At 42.9% G+C, this 19,980-nt stretch overlaps 1 protein-coding gene across 4 annotated transcripts; it reads left to right on the plus strand.

The window, feature by feature from the left end:
• Positions 1-161: 161 nt before the first annotated feature.
• LOC125462382 (ADP-ribose pyrophosphatase, mitochondrial-like) lies at positions 162-18,219 on the plus strand. Of its 4 annotated transcripts, none has more exons than XM_048552394.1 (8): positions 162-576; positions 4,039-4,293; positions 4,725-4,832; positions 8,918-9,004; positions 14,906-15,014; positions 16,948-17,097; positions 17,289-17,373; positions 17,672-18,219. In XM_048552394.1, exons 1-8 carry the CDS (start codon positions 488-490, stop codon positions 17,815-17,817), a joined length of 1,029 nt encoding a protein of 342 aa, XP_048408351.1. In that variant the 5' UTR covers positions 162-487; the 3' UTR covers positions 17,818-18,219. The 4 variants fall into 4 exon arrangements, with proteins under 4 accessions (XP_048408351.1, XP_048408352.1, XP_048408354.1 ...); XM_048552397.1 differs by lacking the exon at positions 162-576 and adding an exon at positions 3,270-3,404; XM_048552398.2 differs by lacking the exon at positions 162-576 and adding an exon at positions 3,419-3,654.
• The last annotated feature ends 1,761 nt before the right edge of the window (positions 18,220-19,980 follow it).

A 19,980-nucleotide genomic window follows, 5' to 3' on the forward strand; every position in this document is an offset into this window, starting at 1 on the left:
CCCTTCCGTGAGCACACACTATCCTAGGGAAACAGTCCCACCCGGAGCGGCTTGTCCGCGGGCCGGAAGTTGTGGGGCAGAGGGCCGACGTTCGTCCGCTGCCATTCAAATGGATTCCGCTTGTGATTGGCCCATTCCTGCAGAGGGTGGGGCCATGATGATCGAATACCAGGGAGAGACAACGTCAGAGTCTGAGTGTGACCAAGGACGAGTGTGGTCAGGGAGTGTCAGTGTCAGTGTTGTAGGCTCCAAGGACGTGATTAGCCAAGGATTGAGCAGGAGGCTGTGTCTTTAGGTTTGGAAGTGGGAACCTGACCAGTTAATATAAACAGGGCTAAGTGTTAGCATCTAAGTGTTGGGCTGTGACTGTGAGCAGGCTGAGTGTAAATGTTGTGGAAAACAAGAATTGAAAGCTGTTGGTGTGATGGGACTGGAATTATATTAGGTGGTCTGGATGTGAGCAGAAACGTTGTGAATCTGACTAATTATGAGTTTTCCCAAACGTAATCTATGGAGGACAATGAGTGTGTGCATGGTCTGCACTGCCCTCCAATGCTGGATTTGGATCAGAGACAGGTACAGTGACTCTGAGATGCCACGTCTGAACCCCACTCTTGGTTTTGAAGATCAGTCTCTGTCTGTAGTCAGTGTCTGATTTTGGAGGTACTGCTGTGTCCCAGATGGGTGAAGCCTCTGAGTTAAACAGAGTATTCCATCTTGGACCAAATGGCCTCCATCTGCACTATGTATATTTTCTCCATTAGAATTTTTCATCGCAGTGGTGCAGTCAAATAGTCATAGAGATGTACAGCAAGGAAACAGACCCTTTGGTCCAACTCATCCATGTTGAGCAGATATCCTAAGTAGATCTCGACCCATTTGCCAGCATTTGGCCCATATCCCTCTAAATGCTTCCAATTCATGTATCCATCCAGATGTCTTTTAAATGTTGTAATTGTACCAGTCTTCATCTCATTCCATACAGCTACCACCCTGTGTGTGAAAAAGTTGCTCCTTAATTCCCTTTTTTAAATCTTTCCTTCTCACCTTAAACCTGCGCTGTCTAGTTTTGGTTTCCCCCACCCCTTGGGGAAAAGACCTTGTTTATTTACCCTATCGATGCCCCTCATAATTTTATAAACCTTTATAAGATCAACCCTCATTATCTGTTACTCCAGATAGTTTTGTTTATTAACTCTGAGTAGTGCATGTAGTGAACTCAGTCCTGCATGTGTACTGGAAATGAGGATGTTCCAGGCAGGGCTAAGTTTGGGTATTATAGCGAGGACCGGTAATGGAGATATTGCAATCTGTTCAATTCCCTCCTCTACGTGGAAAAGAAAATTCAGTTGGAAATGTTGAAAAATACACTTACACGCAGAAACCAGCTGAAACAGAAAGATGCTCTTTCATTCTGTCCTTTTCACATCTTTGGATAAGTCAAAGTGCATTTAGGTTCAATAAAGTAATTTTGAACTTCAGTCACCGGTGTGATGCAGCAGAGAATATATTCAGCGTGAGCGCCCACAAACGGTAATGTGACAGTAACCAGACACTGTAAAATCCCCAGATAATAAAATGTGAGGCTGGATGAACACAGCAGGCCAAGAAGCATCTCAGGAGCACAAAAGCTGACGTTTCGGGCCTAGACCCTTCATCTCTCTGATGAAGGGTCTAGGCCCGAAATGTCAGCTTTTGTGCTCCTGAGATGCTGCTTGGCCTGCTGTGTTCATCCAGCCTCACATTTTATTATCTTGGAATCTCCAGCATCTGCAGTTCCCATTATCTCTGATACCACTGTAAAATCCCCATTGTCCAGATCAGGGTGCCCACGTGAGAGCACTTAACAGAAATCCTCCTCCTTCCATTTCATGTTGCAAGTTTGAGTTGATGGTAGTTGTCTTTTTCCTACAAGGGGGAATTTCAAGACTATGGGGCACATTTTTAAGGTGACAGGAGATCGAGTTAAAAAAATGTAAGAGGCAGTTTTTTTTTAATACAGGGGATGGTTTGCGTGTGGAATGAACTTCCTGAGGAAGTGGTGGATGTGGACACAGTTACAATGTATGGATAAGAACAAGACCTTGAAAGGTTTGGGGGGGATATGGGCCAGGAGCAGGCAGGTGGGACTAGTTTAGTTCAGCATGGACTGGTTGGACCGAATCGTCTGTTTCCCTGCAGTATAACTCTATAATTGGCTATGTGTAACAACAAGAAGAAGCACTGCACATTCCAAACTCATGTTCACTTCCACCTAGCAGAACGAGGACAGCAGATACACAGGAACACTACCAAACTGCAAGTTTCACTCTTAGCCACCCACCATCCTGCCTTGGAAATATTACTGATTTTTCATTGTTGTTTAATCAAAATTCTGGATGTTTTGCCTCCACTTAACTGTATTGTGGATTTATATACAGCATAGGGACTGCAGCAGTTAAAGAAGGCAGCTCACCACCACTTTCTCAATGGCATCTAGGAACAGGCAGCAAGTGCTGGCCCAGTCAGTGACACCCGTGTCCCACAAATGAATAAAACTAAAACCAGCGGGAGTAGATTTGCTTGCTGGAACCTGATCATTTAGTCACCTCTCTTTCTCCTTTTGATCAAACCTTACTGACTGTATTTATGAGTGGTCCCAGCCACAACCAATCGATTTGTGTAATGAGCACACCCAGTCCCCATGCATGCCAGATACTGGGGAGTTTACTGTAATCTGTTCTCTAGATGTTATTGCGGAATGACAATTGGCCAGAATTTGTTGACTTTGTACCTTCTCTCCAGATAGTCCAATGAGATCTTTTACATCTACTTCAGGTGGCAGGCGGGATCTTAGTTGAGTATCTCATTGCCAAAGACAGAACCTCAAACAGCGCAGTACTTCCTCAGTACTCCATTGGCAAATGAGGTTATATTTTGCCTGGTCAAGTCTCTGGAGTGAAATAAGACCACCATTTTCCTACTCCAACGGATGTATGTTTACCTACTGAGCTACGGCTGACAACAATGCCTTCTGTGGTTGAACAGTTTTAACACTGCCACTGTTTGTGAGTTCTTGAAGAGGCAGTTGGCTATCATGTTGCTGCAGACCAGACACAGACGGGAGAACTGGATCATTTTCAAAAAGCTATAAAAATTGCTAAACAGCCACAAACAAAAAGCCTTTTATTTTAGAAAAATTCTTGCATGCCTGTAAATGTACGTGGCTGTTTTGAGGAAGTGAGGCAGGAACATTTGAGCTTTTTATTTCTGTCAGCAAGTTTCATTAATTGACAGCAATCTCAGCAACAGAAATATAAAAAGGAATCGATTGTGTTCATCCAGCACATGCAACTCCACTCCCCAGTGACCAAGTGCTATTGAATTATTCATAGCATTCTGCTGAGGAAGAACTCCAGTCAAAGGTTAGTGATAATGGGAACTGCAGATGCTGGAGAATCCAAGATAACAAATTGTGAGGCTGGATGAACACAGCAGGCCCAGCAGCATCTCAGGAGCACAAAAGCTGACTCTTTCTGACCACCAGCAGTCTCTGACAAAGAGATTTCCAGCAGCCTCTCGATCCACACAGATCAGGGTGGGGCAGATCACTGAAGATTAAATCTGTAGCTGGAGAAAATGAGATTCTAAGTGACTGGAGAAGGATTTGAACAGGTACAGCAAGATGAAGGGTTTGAGGTAGATGGGGAGGGGCAGGTTTCTGAAAGATTCCTTGAAACGGATGTCGTTGTATACTGAATGATGCATTAAATAAGTGTGTTTAGGAGATTTCAGTTGCAATTATTTGGATATCTCAAACCCAGGTCAATTCAAGAAAATCTGAAAAAATTCACTGCACGAAATGGGCCAGAATTTAGTAAGGAACTTACACTGATGCAATGTTTCTCATGACTTTGTCTGTGACTTCAATCATTGAGGAAGTTTCTGAACGGTAGTCATTATATTGGGGTAGAAGTGGTTCATGTATTGAGAGACTGGAGTTCTTTGGGGTTGGGTTTCTCAAGAAATAAGTTCTAAATGATAGTGTTTCTATTTCAGTGTCTGCCTTGCCCAGTCTGGTTGGTATAAGCCTGCAACTTACCCAGTGTGCGACGCCTCACATCAGAATACAGAAAGCTTATCGATGATTCACGTCAAGGCACGAAAGTCCCCGTATCCAGGGTCTCAGGTCCAGCGCTTCCCTGTCCCTGACAGCTATGTTAGCTGGAGCGTGGCATGGCCAGAATATGAGCCAGTGGATTACACAGCAGATAGTATCCAGGCTTGTCCTGTGTGGGCAGATCCTGACTACAGGTAATATGGGGGACGAGGGAGGAAGGGTGGGTTGGAAGGAGAGAGGACAAGATGACAGCGGGGAGTGGAATCTCTTCAATATCTGGCTGTGGGTCTCTTCACCCAGCATATGAATGTGTTTGTCCGTCTGTCCCTGCCTATGTGCTCACTTAAAATCTGTCTGTCTAGACCCTCTACCTCATCCAACGATCCCTCTCAGTCTGCTTCATCATCTGAGTGCCCCTCCTGTCTGTCTGCCAGCTCCTGGATGTCTTTATCTGTCACGTCTCTTTCCCCATTCTGGGTGCCCTTCCTATCTGTCTCCCTCCCATCCTGAGGGTGTCTCCCACGTTTTATGCAGGTTTGCTCTATCTGTCAGCTTCAATTTATTTGCTCATTTCTGAAACAAAAGAAGTTGCCTGTTTCACCTTTAACATATGTTTGTGGTATAGAAAGGAAGGACAGTCAGAACATGGTCCACAATTCAATGCACTGGATGGTAAAATTGACCGGAGGAGCTTTCTGGGTTGCTATGAATTAGATGAAGACAAGCTGCCTCTGTGAGTACTCATCCCATTCCTTATCATGGTGAACCACCATGGTTGAAGCAGTGAAAGAATGTCTCGCGTTCCTAGATTTTAATTGCTCCACCGTTGATTTCATGCCTTCTGTTGCCTGGGCCCTAGGCTCCAGAACACCCTCCCTAAACAAATTTTTTGTGATAACATTACTGTGAAATAGTTTTTGGTATTTGACTATGTTAAAGGTGTTATTCACAACATTTATATGAATGAATTAAATGTAATATCTCCAAATATTGCAGATAAAACAAAGTTGGGTGGGAGGGTAAACTGTGAGAAGGAAGCTTCAGTGTGATTTGGACAAGGTGAGTGCGGGGCAGATGCGATGTAACATGGGCTAAGTTTAGGGTTAGCCACATTGGCTGCAAAAACAGGAAGACAGTTTATTATCTGAAAGACTATGAATTGAGCAAAGAGAATGTGTTGCAAGAGCTGATGTCCTCATATACTAGTTAAGGTGAGCATGCAGGTCCAGCAGATGGGAAAGAAGGCATACTATTGATCTTTATAGCAAATGGATTTGAGTCCAGGAGCAGGAATGTCTTGCTGCAATTATATGGGGCTTTGGTGAAATCACATCTGGAATATTGCGTGCAGTTTTGGTCTCCAAATCTGGAGAAGGATGTTCTTACTACAGAGGGAGTGCTGTGAAGGTTTACGGGGCTGATTCCTGAGAAGGTAGTACTGACATACGAGGAGAAGTTGAATCGGTTACAATCATATTTGCTGGAGATCAAAACAATAAGAGGGATGCTGTAGAAACCTATATAATTTTAACAGGACTGGACAGGGTAAATGAAGGAAGGATATTTCCAATGACACGGAGTCCAGAACCAGAGGCGATAGTCTAAAGATAATTGGTTAGGACTGAAATGAGGAGAAATTTCCTTGTCCAGAGCATGGTGAGCCTGTGGAATTCACCAGCACAGACAACAGTTAAGACCAAAACATTGTATGATTTCAAGAAGGAATTGGATATAGCATTTGGGAATAAAGGATCAAACGATATGGGGAAAGTGGGAATAGGCTACTCAACTGGATAATCAACCATGATCATGATGAATGGCGGATCAGACTGAAAGGGGCGAATGGCCTACTCCTGCTCCTATTTGCCAAGTTTCTATGAATACAAGTTATTGTTGCTGTATTTAGAGTCATAGAGATGCACAGCGTGGAAACAGATGCTTTGGTCCAACTCGTCCATGCTGAGCAGCTATCCTAGATTAATCTAGTCCCATTTGCCAGCAATTGGCCCATGTCCGGCTAAACCCTTTCTATCCATATACTCATCCAGGTGCCTTTTGAATGTTGTAATTCTACTAACCTCCACCATTTCCTCTGGCAGTTCATCCCATATATGCCCTACCCTGTGCAGGAAAACGTTACTCCTCTCACCTTAAACCTACGCGCTCTAGTTTTAGGCTCACCTACCCTGGGGTCAAGACCTTGGCTGATCACCCTATCCATGCCCCTCATGATTTTGTAAGGTTACCACTCGGCCTCCGAAACTCCAGGGAAAATAGCCTCAGCCTAATCAGCTTTTCCCAATGGCTCCAACCATCCAATTCTGGCACTATCTAAAGAAGATTATGACAGCTACCGTAATGAATAAGTGACTAACTCGGCCCCAGTGTGTCCTCTGTCTAGTTGATTGAGGGATAAATGTAAGGTAGTACACAGGAAACTGTTTGCTGTTCTTCAAAATAGAACTATGGGATCATTTACATCCATCTATGAGGACAGATGGAACCTCAGTGTAACATCTCATAGAGTCATAGAGTTGTGCAGCATGGAAACAGTCCCTTCGGTCCAACTTATTCATGCCAGCCTGACATCCTAAATTAATCTAGTTCCATTTGCGAGCATTTGGCCCATACCCCCCTCTACCCTTTCTATTCATGTTCCATCCAGGTACATTTTAATTCATGTAATTATACCAGCCTCCAACTCTTCCTCTGGCAGCTTGTTACATACATGCACCACTCTCTGCATCAAAAAGTTGTCCCAGGTCCCGTTTAAATCTTTCCCGTTTCACCTTAAACCTATGCCTTCCAGTTTTGGACTCCCCTACCCTGGGGAAAAGACCTTGTCTATTCACTGTTTCCACGCCCCTCATGATCTTATAAACATCTGTAAGGTCACACCTCAGCCCCTGACGATCCAGGAAAACAAGCCCCAGCCTATTCAGCCTCTCCCTGTAGCTCAAACCCTGCGATCATCCTTGTAAATCTTTTCTGTACCCTTTCAAGTTTAATGACATCTTTCCTACAGCAGAGACACCAGAATTGAATGCAGTACTTTTTAAATGGCCTCACCAATGTCCTGTACAACTGCAGCATGACATCCTTTACTCAGTGCAATGACTAATAAAGGTAAGCATGCCATACACTGCCTTCACCACCCTGTCAGCCTGAGACTCCACTTGCAAGGAACTGTGCCGCTGCACCCCTAAGGCTTTCAACACTCCCAAAGCTCTGTCTTTAAATGTACAAGTTCTGCCCTCATTTGCCTTAACAAAATGCAATACAGTACCTCGCATTTATCCAAATTAAACTCCACCTGCCATTCCTCGACTCATTGGCCCATCTGATCAAGGTCCCATTGTACTCTGATATAACCTCATTTACTGTCCACTACAAAACCAATGTAGATGTCATCTGCAAACTTTCTACCATACTGCCTACATCCACATCCAAATCATTTATAGAAATGATGAAGAGATGCCAGTGTTGGACTGGGGAAGACAAAGTCAGAAATCACACTACACGAGGTCAGAGCCCAAGAGGTTTATTTGAAATCATGAGCTCTCAGAGTGCTGTTTCTTTGTCAGGTGAGGTGTCATTTATATAAATGACAAAAAGCAGTGGACCCAGCACCGATCCTTGTGGCACACTGCTGGTCACAGGCCTCCAGTCTGAAAAACAATCCTCCACACCACCCTATGTCTCCTACATTCAAGCCAATTTTGTATCCAATTGGCTAGCTCCCACTGGATCCCACGTGATCGAACCTTGCTAACCAGTCGACCCTGCAGAACCTTGTCAAGTGCATTGCTGAGGTCTATATAGGCAATGACTACTGCTCAGTCTACAATCTAACCTGAAAAGCAGCACTCCCACATAAGTGCACTGGAATGCCTGCCCAGAAAATGTGCTGAACAGGGTCTTGAACAACTTTTGGCCACTGAGCTATAGCTACCAGAGAGGATAAGTCATAAGAGCAAATGTGCACTGTGCTAATTGGTAACCTCTTGATAAATGATGCAGGCAACAAAAGCAGCTATGAGCTCTTCAAACTACATTCAAAAGGGACGCTCTGTTGAACCAGAAGATGGAATTAATGGTTTGTTTTGCATTTAAATCAAATGAAAATTAAATTTGATGTTGACAATGTGAAACTTACTCATTGGAAGAAACATATACAAATTTGAAATGAGTACTGTTGAATTAACAAAGGGACTGGGTGAGGCACTTGATTCTAATTGCAAGCTCATCAGTGTTAATGTCTCAATGAATAGCAGCAGCACAAGTGACAAAGTGAATAAGCTTTTGGATTCCAAACAGCCAATAGTGCTGAATTGTAGAGTCCAGAGATTGTGCTAAAGCAGTTATCAAATCTCACACAACATACAGTGGTTAGCATTGTCATGAAAATTACAGTACTTTGTAGATTACAGTCATGAGTACAGCAACATTAAATATAATCCCACATCTAAATGGAATGAATCAGAAAATTGCAATTTGTAGAGAAGATCAAAAAGGAATCTTGTTAAAGGTTAGAAAATATTAAATCTGATGCTTGAATATAACTTCAAAGCATACCAGATGATTTAGGCCAGAGGACATCGTTTAAAACGACTGAGAAGTCCTTTAATAACAGATATTTAAAGAATGAATCTTGGCATAAAATATCAGATTCAGAATAATAACGGAAAATGCTGAAAATACTAAGCAAGTCACATAATATCTGTGGAAAGAAAATAACTAACTTTTCAGGCCTGTGACTTTTCATCAGAACATGAATATTACCACTTTGATAACTCATGCATATGATGTTATCCCTAGGAATCCAATGGGAAGAACGGGAATCACTTCTCGAGGATTGTTGGGAAAATGGGGACCAAACCACGCTGCTGATCCCATTGTCACACGGTATGTAATAAGCAGACTGAAAGGGTCAGCCTGTCAACAGTGCTGGACCAATGTCTTCCTATCAGGCTGAGCCTGGTTGTACCAAACACTGGGTCTTTGTAGTGGGGGGAATAGTTTGTATTTAGATCATCCCAGTTCAGGATTTTCCAAACAGTTTTACAGCCACTTATACACATGTGATATAAAGTCATGGTTTGCTGCATTTTTTACATTAAGGCACATTTGCAAGATCATACAAAGAGCAATGACCAGATAACCCTCTTACTTTATTGACGTTAGTTGTGAACTCTCCTCTGCTTCTACAAAATAGTGCTGTGGGAGCTTATCTACCTAAGATAGCAGGTGGTACTTGGGTTTAATATTTCATCCAAAGGATGTCACCTCAGTTAATGCACCATTACCCCAGCACAGCACTGATGCATTAGCTAATACCTTGAGCTTGAGGTCCACAAATGAACATAACCCATGGCCTTCTGACTTGTGGAGTGGAGTGAGAGGTTTGGGTTGTAGATATGCTGCACAGCTTTGCTTTGACCATCAGGAAAAGGAGACCTTCATTTCTAAAGTAAATTTGAACCTAGATCCTCAGTGGTGAGAGGTTGGTGCCTGATCTGGATAGCTGTCAAAGCATCCTTGCTCATCCTCTCTTTAGAAAATCATTATTTTATTTTCAATGTCTGTAACAGATATTACTTTGTAATTGGGCACATAGAGGAACCTTGAATAGACTGTTCAAATTCCCAGTGCTTCTGACATAGCTTGTCACATTTCAAGACAGGAAATTTTTGATTTAAATTATTGTTGTCACATGTATCTAAGTACAATGAAAAATTTTGTTTTGCGAGCAGTACACGTAGGCCATAACATACAAGGACATACAGATCTTAGGGTGTTTAGACAGAACGAAGTATGCCAGGTTACAGCTGGAAGAGCACAAAAGCAAGGTCAACATTAGATTTGAAATCAAAGCGTTCTGTACAGGAGCCTAATGACAGCAGGGCAGAAGCTGTTCTTGAACCTGTTGGTACATGTATTCAAGTTTCTGTATCTTCCACCTGATGGAAAATATTGGAAGAGATTATAGCTGGACGCGAAGCGTCTTTGATGATGTTGGCTACCTTTCTACGGCAGTGAGAAGTGTAGATGGAATCCGTGGATGGAAGGTTGGCTTTCATGATGGTCTGGGCTACATACACAACTTTCTGTAGATTCTTACGGTCCCAGCCAGAGAATTTGCCATACCAAGCTGTTATGCACCCAGGTAGAATGCTTTCTGTGGTTCTTCTGTGAAAAGTTGTTGAGGATCCTTATGGACATGCCAAATGTTCTAAGCCTCCTGAGGAAGAAGCTGTGTCTTTTTGACCATCACATCTCTGTGGGAGGTCACGTAAATTTAGATAACTTCCACACATGAAAGATTAGCTTTACCGCCACCCTGTTCAGACTATTTTGCAGATTTCATATAACCTCAGACTTCATGAAGGAAGCCATTCAGCTCTTTGTGCCTATGCCTATTCTTTGACAGGCTATAGTTTAGTCCCACTTTTGCCCTGTGGCTCTGAAAATAATTTCTCTTTGTTTCTAATCCCCTTAGATCAATTCAGTGAGTTTTTTAATAAAAAATCATCTCCCGTCCTATACATTATCTTAAATCTGTGTGTTTTTAAAAAAAATTAATTCAAGGGATGCAAGTATCGCTGGAAAATTCAGCATTTATTACCCACCTCTGATTGCCATTAAAGTGATGGTCAGCACCCGTTTAGTACTGCTGCAGGTCGTCATATAGGCACATTCACAATGCTGTTAGAGAGACAGTTCCGGGAGTTTAACCACATGACAGTAAATGAATGGCGATATATTGCCAAGTCAGGATGGGGATGTGACTTGCAGATGGTGATGTTCTCATGATTCTGCTGCCCTTTGTCCATTTGGGTAGGAGAGGTTACAGATTAATACATTGATCAAAGAGCAGTTGATGAATCACACTTAATGAGTTGCTGCAGTGCTTCTAGCATATGGTATATTCATTGCACTAATGGTGGATGAGATTTTGATCAATTGGCTTCTATGTCTTGGATCTTGCCAAACATTTTGGATATTTTTATGATCCCAGTTATAACCATAATTGAGCTTTGTTATGATCTGCCTTGATGGACCACAATCTCTCTAATAGAATGTGTATAGAATAGAATATCCATTTCAAGCCCACCTCCTCCCACCCACCTTGCTGCAAAAATTCCATCCCCTATTCCCAATTCCTTCGCCACCTCCACATCTGCTTCCAGGATGAGGCATTCCACTCCCGTACATCTCAGATGTCTTCATTTTCAAGGACTGCAACCCCCCCCATTGGTGGTCAAGAACGCCCTCGACCATGTCTCCCACATTTCCTGCACTCATCCCTCACACCCCGTCCCTGCAATAACCGCCAAAAGAGAATCGCCCTCATCCTCACATACCACCCCACCAACCTCCAGATCCAACGCATCATCCTCTGACACATCCGTCATCTGCAATCGGACCCCAGCACCAAAGACATTTTTGCACCCTCACCCTTGTCTGCTTTCCGGAGGGACCACTCTCTCCTTGTCCGCTCCACACTCCCTTCCAACCCCACCACACCCGGCACCTTCCCTTGCAACCGCAGGAAGTGCTACACTTGCCCTACACCTCCTCCCTCATCCCCATCCCAGGCCCCAAGATGACCTTCCATGTCAAGCAGATGTTCACCTGCACATCTGCCAATGTGGTATACTGCATCCGCTGTACCCGTTGTGGCCTCCTCTACATCGGGGAAACCAAGCAGAGGCTTGGGGACTGCTTTGCAGAACACCTATGCTCAGCTCACAATAAACAACTGCACCTCCCAGTCGTGAACCATTTCAACTCCGCCTCCCATTCCTCAGACAACATGTCCATCCTGGGCTTCCTGCAGTGCCACAACGATGCCACCCGAAGATTGCAGGAACAGCAAGTCATATTCCACTTGGGAACCCTGCAGTCCCATGGTATCAATGTGGATTTCACAAGCTTCAAAATCTCCCCTCCCCCTACTGCATTCCAAAACCAGCCCAGCCCATCCCCGCCACCCTAACCTGTTCTTCCTCTCACCTACCTCAAGCCGCACCTCATCCCGCCCCCTTGACCTGTCTGTCCTCTCCGGACTGACCACCCCCACCACACACACACACACACACACACACACACACACACACACCCCTCTACTGGCTCCATCCCCTCCTCTTTAACTTGTCTGTCTCCTCTCCACCCATCTTCTCCTTTATCCATTTTTGATCCGCCTCTCGAAGGGTCTTGGCCCAAAACGTCAGCTTTTGTGCTCCTAGGATGCTGCTTGGCCTGCTGTGTTCATCCAGCTCCACACTTTGTTATCTCAGATTCTCCAGCATCTGCAGTTTCCATTACCTCTGATACCATCTTCAACAATGTGGAATTCAACCGTTTCCTCTTGACATTGAATGGCATTACCGTCACTGATACCACCAGTGTTAACATTTTGGGGTTATCGTTGAGCAGGAACGGAATTGAACCAGTCATACAAATACTGTGGCTACAAGAGCAGTTCAGAGGCCAGGAATCCAAGTAACTCACTCCTTGATCCCAGATGTCTGTTCTCCAGCCACAAGACATAACTGAAATTTAATAGCATGCTCTCCGTTGGCCTTGATGAATGCAGATGCAACACCCACCTAAACATTCAACACCATCCTCCTCAAATCAGTATGTTTGTTTGATACCTTGTCTAACAACTTCAGTGTTCACTCACTCCATCACCACTACTCAGTGGAAGACTACAAAATGTGTCTGTAATACTTTATTAAGACTTCTTAGGCATAACCTTCCAAATTTGTAACTCCTACCGCCTAGAAGGTCAAAAGCAGCAGATGCATGAGAACACCAGCACTGCAATGTTCTGCTCCAAACCACACACTATATCATTGCAGCTGGGTCAAAATCCTGGAACTCCCACTTTAACAATAGAGATTTACCTAGACAACAGGGACTGCAGCATTTCAAGAGGGCAGCTAATCACCACCTTCTCCAGAACAGTTATAACAAGCGAGAAATGTTGGCCTACTCATCTCCCATGAACTAACATTTCTTTAAAAGGTACCATCACAATTTCAGCTTTTATCAAACAGCTGGCTTCATAGAGATGCTGAATTTCACTAAATTCTGACCTTTCTCAGCTGCATCAAGCAAATACTGTTGGTGGGCATTCTTCACCACTCAGCTACATTGAACTACCAGTGATTCATAGGGCTTCTTTTTTCAGCCTAACTTGTTCCCATGCCATGGAGCTGATGACCTGATGATCTGATATTTTTCCTGAGCCCAAACTGCCCTGGGGTCTGCTGACAGCCTGGACCCACTTCTTCTGTGTCAGCACTCCCCCAGCTCCAAACGGCAATTAACTGCTCCCAATAATAACACATCTAGATAAATTTCAACCAAAGAACTTCTTGAACTCTGCCAGTCTCCAAGCTGTGCTTAAACCTGAACTTTAGGGTTTGTTGAATGTTTTTAAGTTAATTTTGCTCTAACTCTGTGTGGACTGCCATTAGTGGAAGTTTACTGTGCCATGTTGCCATTTTAGTAGGCCCACCTGATGTTTTAATAGCTCTAACTTTCAAGTTTGGTTTTATTAAACAAATATATGTAAACTTCTGAACTGACATTTGTTTTAGGTGTTCTGGCAACCACTAAAGCCCAGCATTTTAATTACCTTGCCTTTATCGTTGTTAACTTCTTACAGTAACATAACCCCAAACTCTTAAGTGCTGTAGATTTCAAGGTGCTTCATTTTCATTTATTCATTTTCTCCTGTTAATATTAATTCTTAAAATGGAAAAAGAATTTCTCAAACATATGAACCATGAACAGGATGTTTGCAGCAGGACTGTGCGAGTTGTGTTCATTCAAGAGTGTTGATTATTTCATCACAACCCTTACCTTGCTGTGTACAGAATGGGCAGTCTTCAGGGAGTTAGCCGAGATGTTACTCACTGCACAGTTTTCCAGCCTTGAATCTGCTCTGTAGCCACAGTATTTACGAAGCTGGTCCGGTAACTGTAAAGCCCAGGTTGAAAATAGTGGGAAATTCAGGTGATGCAATGCTATTGAACGTCAAGGGACCTTTCAAGAGACCCAGGCTAATGGTGTAGTGACATCCATTCAAAACCCACAACAACTACTGGTGGAATTTAAACTAAATAATTAATAACAATGGAATAAGAAACCAGTAATATTAATTATGAGCACAAAACTACCAGACTGTCTGGCTAACATTTGAGTCCCAACTCTTAAAAGCATGAAATGACTTGGCAAGCCACTTAGTTATCATCATCATCATCATAGAATTCCTGCAGTGTGGAAACAGGCCATTCAGCCCAACAAGTCCATTACTGACGCCCCATCCCTGTAACCCTGCATTTCCAATGGCTAATCCACCTAACCTACACATCCCTGGACACTATGGGCAATTTAGCACGGCCAATTCACCTAGCCTACACATGTTTGCACTGAGAGAGAAAACTGGAGCAAAACCGTGCAGACACGGGGAGAATGTACAAACTTCACACAGACAATCACCCAAGGCTGGAATTGAACCCAGATCTCTAGTGCTATAAGGCAACAGTGAGCCACCATGCCACCCTGTTATAGACCCTCCTGTCACTGAAAGCTGTTCTTTTTTTACTGCATCAAAATCCTTTGCAATTTCATAAGGAGTACAAGATTGGGTTGTCATTTGATAGCTAACCCCTCTGTCACTTCTGCCCTCCAAGCTGTCTCGCTGTGACAGATTTCTTTACCAATGGTCATTGTCGCCCTTGAGGCCTTGTTTTGTTGCTAACGGATGGATATTTTCCTTCTCTGTTGCAGGTGGAAGAGAAAGGCAGGGAAGAAGGTGATTCATAAACGATCTGGTAAACCCATCCTGCAGTTTGTCACAATAAAACGGAAGGATAATGGAGAATGGGCAATTCCTGGGGTGAGAACAGATGAGCACTTTAATTAGATCTTTAAGTATTCAATCTATGCAATTCCTCCTCCTCGAACCAGTTAGCCAGCTAACCCCATCTCTTTAAGGTCCAGGTTGTTTTGTTTCACAGTAGTTTTATTTATTCCTAGATGTTAGTGCACCAGCTGAGCCAGTGTTTATTGGCCATTCCTAATTGCCCTCAAGAAAATCGTGATGGGCTGCCTTTAAATGGTGTAGTCCATATGGTTAAGGTACAAGCACATACAAGCTGTTGGAGAGAGAGTTTCAGAATCCAACACCAGCAACTGTTAAAGAGTGATGACGTAGTTTCAAGTCAGGACGGTATGGGGTTTGGAGTGAAACTTGCAGCTGATGGTGTTCCCATGTAGCTGTTGCCCTTTCCTTCTAGAGGTCATGGGTTTGGAAGGTGAGGTCTAAATACCCTTGGTGAGTTATTACAATACGTCTTATAGGTGGTATGTACTGCTACTATTATATGTCAATGGTGGAGAGAGCAAATGTTGAACGTGCTGTGTGCTAATCAAGTTAGGTGGCTTGGTGGCTCATTGGTTAGCACTGCTGCCAGGGACCCAGGTTTTATTTCAGCCTCAGGCAAATGTCTGTGTGGAGTTTGTACATTTCCCCCATGTCTGTGTGGGTTTCCACCGGGTGTTCTACCATCCGAAGATGTGCAGTTTAGGTGAATTGGCCATTGGGGAGTCTGAGGAAACAAGGTGGATGAACACAATAGGCCAAGCAGCATCAGAGGAGCAGGAAAGCTGACGCTTTGGGTACGATCTCTGGCCATGGGGAATGCAGGATCTTAGGGAACAGGATGGGTTACTGTTCAGAAGGTTGGTCTAGACTCAATGTGCTGAATGGCCTGCTTCCACATTCTAGGGATTGTGTGAAGTGAGCTGCTTTATCCTGAATGGTGTCAACCTTCTTGGCTGTCATTTAGTTATACTCAACCAGATAAGTGGAGTGTATTCAATTGCACTCCTGACTTGTATATTGTAGATGGTGAACAGGCTTTTGAGGAATCAACAGGCGAGTTACACATTACAAGATTCCCAGCCTCTGACCTGTTCTTGTAGCCGCTGTAGATATATGACTAGTCCAGTACAGTTTCTGGTCAGTGGTGGACCCAAAGATATTGGTCGTGGGGGTGTTCAACAATGTTGATATCATTAAATATCATTGGGGTGGGGAAATAGTTTGATTATCTCTTGCTGAAATGAGCATTGGCATGAATGTTATTTGCCAGTTAGCAAACCAAGCCTGAATTTTGTCCTAGACTAGCTGTATTTGGACACAGGCTGCTTTAGTGTTTGAGGAGTGGAGAGTGATGCTGATTATTGTGCAATCATTCCTATCTCTGACCTTAGAATGGGGTAAAGTTATTGATGAAGCAGCTGAAAGTGGTTGGACTGAGACTACCCTAAGGAGTTCCTGCGGTGATTGTCTGCAGCTCGAATGATCGAACGACCACAACCATTTTTTGTTGTGTTCGGGTTGACTCCAACCAGCAGAGTTTTCTCCCGGATTCATTTTGCCTGAGCTCCTTGATGCCACACTGAGTTAAATATTGCCTTGATGTCAATAGCAGCTAGCCTCAATTACTTTCTGAAGTTAAACTCTTTTTTTTTGTCCATGTTTTGACTAAGCCACTAATGAGATCAAGGGCTGAGTGGCCCTATGGATGACTGGATATTGATCGAGGTATAGCTACTGTTCACAATAATTCCCCTGCTCTTCTTCAAGAGTATGCCATGGGATATTTTTGCACTCACTTGAACAGGCAGATGAGATCTCAGTTTAATATCTCAGGCAAATACCTGCACCTTCAGCAGCGTTGTGCTCTATCAGTTCTGCAATGGCAAAAGGATTGTGAAGCTCTTTCCTCTGTTCCTGCTTTAATAGTCTCACCCTCTCTTGGTAGGGCATGGTGGATGATGGAGAGCTTGTGTCAGCAACCCTGAAACGTGAGTTTGGGGAAGAAGCTCTTGATTCTTTGGCTGCCTCCACCTCTGAGAAGAATCGCTTGAGGAAACTGTTCCAGAGTATTTTTAGTAAAGAGAATTCCAAGGAAGTGAGTAAGCAGAGAAAATCTTAAGTCTCTTTTCCAGCTCTCTCACTCTGGAACTAGAGTTGGGGTGGGACTCCTGTTAATGCCAGGAAAGGGGTGAACACCAGTTACACGTGAACTGTTGCCAGGAAACTTGGACAGATCTAATTCCATGCAGCCTCCTCACTATTTATTTTCCTGACTTTCCCATCCAGGTGTTTACAGGATATGTGGATGATCCTCGGAACACCGACAATGCCTGGGTGGAAACGGTGGCAGTAAATTTTCACGATGAGACAGGTACATGAGAAAAAGGAGAAGTTGGAGGAGTAGGGAGGGATGACAAGATAGACGAAGGGGGAAGACAAGGGGAGAAGTTGGATACCGAAGAGCAAGAAAGGGAGAAGGGTTGAGAAAAAGGTCGAGAACCAGATTTCTCTCCCACATTTCCAACATTCTAAGAGTGATAACACTCCAAAAGTACGTCATTGGCAGTAATAGGCTTAAACTGATGAAGGCACTAAAGATACACAAGTTTTTCTTTCATAATGAGAAGGATTACATTATTAAGTCTGTTAGTAATATTCTCTCTTTCCAGGGGACAGTGTGGGACAACTGGATCTGCATTCAGGTGATGATGCTGGCCACGTCCAGTGGTCTGACATTGACCAAAGCCTCCAGCTCTATGCCACACACTGCCGCTTCCTGAAGAGTGTAACTGAGCTGAGGGATGCCCACTGGTAGTGGCTAACAACGATCAATATGGTCCTAGAGACATTAACTCAATGTGAAGTGTACAAAGAATTAAGAAAATGGAAGAGAGTAAGGTAAATTGCACATTGAGTCACATTCTGTGCTACTAGATTGGAATATCGATCATTCATAGAGAATGAACCTAAAATATTGTCAACTCTATTCCTTCATCCTGTCTCTCTTTCCTCTGTCACTTGTCCCTATCCTCTACTGCTATCTCCCAATCATCCTTGTTTTTCATCCTCCCTTTTTCCATTTATTACAAATAATGTTTTGAGGAAAATTGTAAAGAAGTTCTCAAACAATTCATTTAATTGTCAAAGAATAAAAGAAGTCAATTTATGACCCACTATTAAAAGCAATCATTGAAAAGTGAAAGAACAAACCATCTATTAAAATATCTTCTGTGTACTCAGACTGCTGTGATTTAATTCCACGTACTTCTTAACTTTAACTTAGAGAAATTTAATGTTCTTTCCAACATTCTATCAAATCAGTACATGAAGGCTTTAAGTACCATTCCATGAATTTGGAACAAAAGCTAGTGCTGATAGAATCCTGCTGTTAGTGTGATTTTTCACAAGATGTTAAACAGAGGCCCTGTCTGTCCTCTGGAAGATTAGAAAAATCCTACAGCCTAGTATCCTGGCTAGTTTTTTTGTAAAGATCATGTTTAGTAGATTTTGCTATATGCATTTTTGTGGCTGTCCTAATAATCCAACAGTGACTAAATATCACTAAGTATTTCATTGGATGTAATACATATTTGGGATGACTTGAGTTTGTGAAAGTGCTTGCTAAGTGCAAGTTCTTTCTTACTTCTGATTGTAGTTTCTTTTCCCTCTATAACTCATAATTCAAGTGATGGACTTGCAAGAAGGATCTTACATTAAAAATATCCCACTGGTTCCTTTCAGAATACAATTGTATACCATCAGAAACAATTAACTGTGCTGCTCAAATGCAAAACCATTCTATTGCTGGCAACATTAGTATTTGGCCTCTTATTCATTTGACAAATGTGGGAAAAGAGCAGACCATAATGTAGGATAAGAAACGCTGAAAAAAAAACTGAGAAAAGGAAATTGTTTGATGTTGCCATTACAGTTCCACCACCTGCTTTCAATGAGCTGAATCTAGGCACCAATACTATGAGAACATCAATCGACTATATTTATCAATATTCATTCATCCTTTGAGTTAATGTGCTCTAACAGCCTCCCTAAATGACATGTTCATTACATAGGCAATCTTCATTCAAGAATAACTGGCAATGCCTCCTTCAGACAACCAGGCATGGGCACTGAACACCAGCTTTGGTAGCAATACATGTATGCTGCGGACACCTTAAAAGTTGGATATTAAAACTTGGAATAGAAAGTGGAAGGGAAGAGTGAGTGAGATGGAGATTCTGCTATTTTCAGGTCCCTAATAAAGATTGAATTCAACCAGGAGTTTGGGGTGAGTCTTGATTTTAACTGTGTTAGGAAGCAGACTGGGTAATAAAATTAGCATTACACCACTTACATGTCCAAAATCCTGCACAGTTTCAAACTCCAGTCTGGATTTGTAGAGGTCCACACACACAAAACACCAAATTTAAAGATTTATTATGGATACTTCAGTGTGTTGTAGAATCATACAGTACAAGAGAGGTCATCAAGCCTATCATGACTGTTCTTGCTCCTAACATAAAAATTAGGGGAAAAACAGAAAGTAACTCCATCCTGCTGTTGCATTTGACAGATCAGGCCGTGGCCTCCATTTTCCTCGATGCACCATCTCCTTTGACTTCCTTCTCAGGCATGAATCTGTCGAATTCAGCTTTTAGAATATTCAATTACCCTATCTTCACTGCTCTCTCAGGAAGATAAATTTCACAACTAATAACCCTCAAAGCAAAAAAAAATTCTCATGTTTGTATAAAGTGGAAGAAATGTGTATAGTATAGTTCCAGATTCCTCATAAGGAAAGCAACCTTTCAGCATTCACCTAGTCAAGTCTCCCCAGCCCGCAAAAAGATCTCATATGGTTTAATAAGATCACCTTTTCATTCTTCTACGTCCTTCACTGCAATGAATATAGATGCAATCTGTCCAAGTGACAATCTCTTTATCACAAGAATCAATTAAGTGAACCTTCTCTGTACCGCTT

Source organism: Stegostoma tigrinum, chromosome 23 (assembly GCF_030684315.1).
Source record: "Stegostoma tigrinum isolate sSteTig4 chromosome 23, sSteTig4.hap1, whole genome shotgun sequence".
In the NCBI taxonomy this organism is placed as follows: Eukaryota; Metazoa; Chordata; class Chondrichthyes; order Orectolobiformes; family Stegostomatidae; genus Stegostoma; species Stegostoma tigrinum.

What these genes read in the sequence shown, in the direction of transcription:
- LOC125462382 (XM_048552394.1), top strand. Translation starts at nt 488, where the DNA reads ATGAGTTTTCCCAAACGTAATCTATGGAGGACAATGAGTGTGTGCATG. An exon ending in GCTGATCCCATTGTCACACG is followed by an intron (nt 9,005 to 14,905) that starts GTATGTAATAAG and finishes TCTCTGTTGCAG; the next exon opens with GTGGAAGAGAAAGGCAGGGA. An exon ending in GAGAATGGGCAATTCCTGGG is followed by an intron (nt 15,015 to 16,947) that starts GTGAGAACAGAT and finishes CTCTCTTGGTAG; the next exon opens with GGCATGGTGGATGATGGAGA.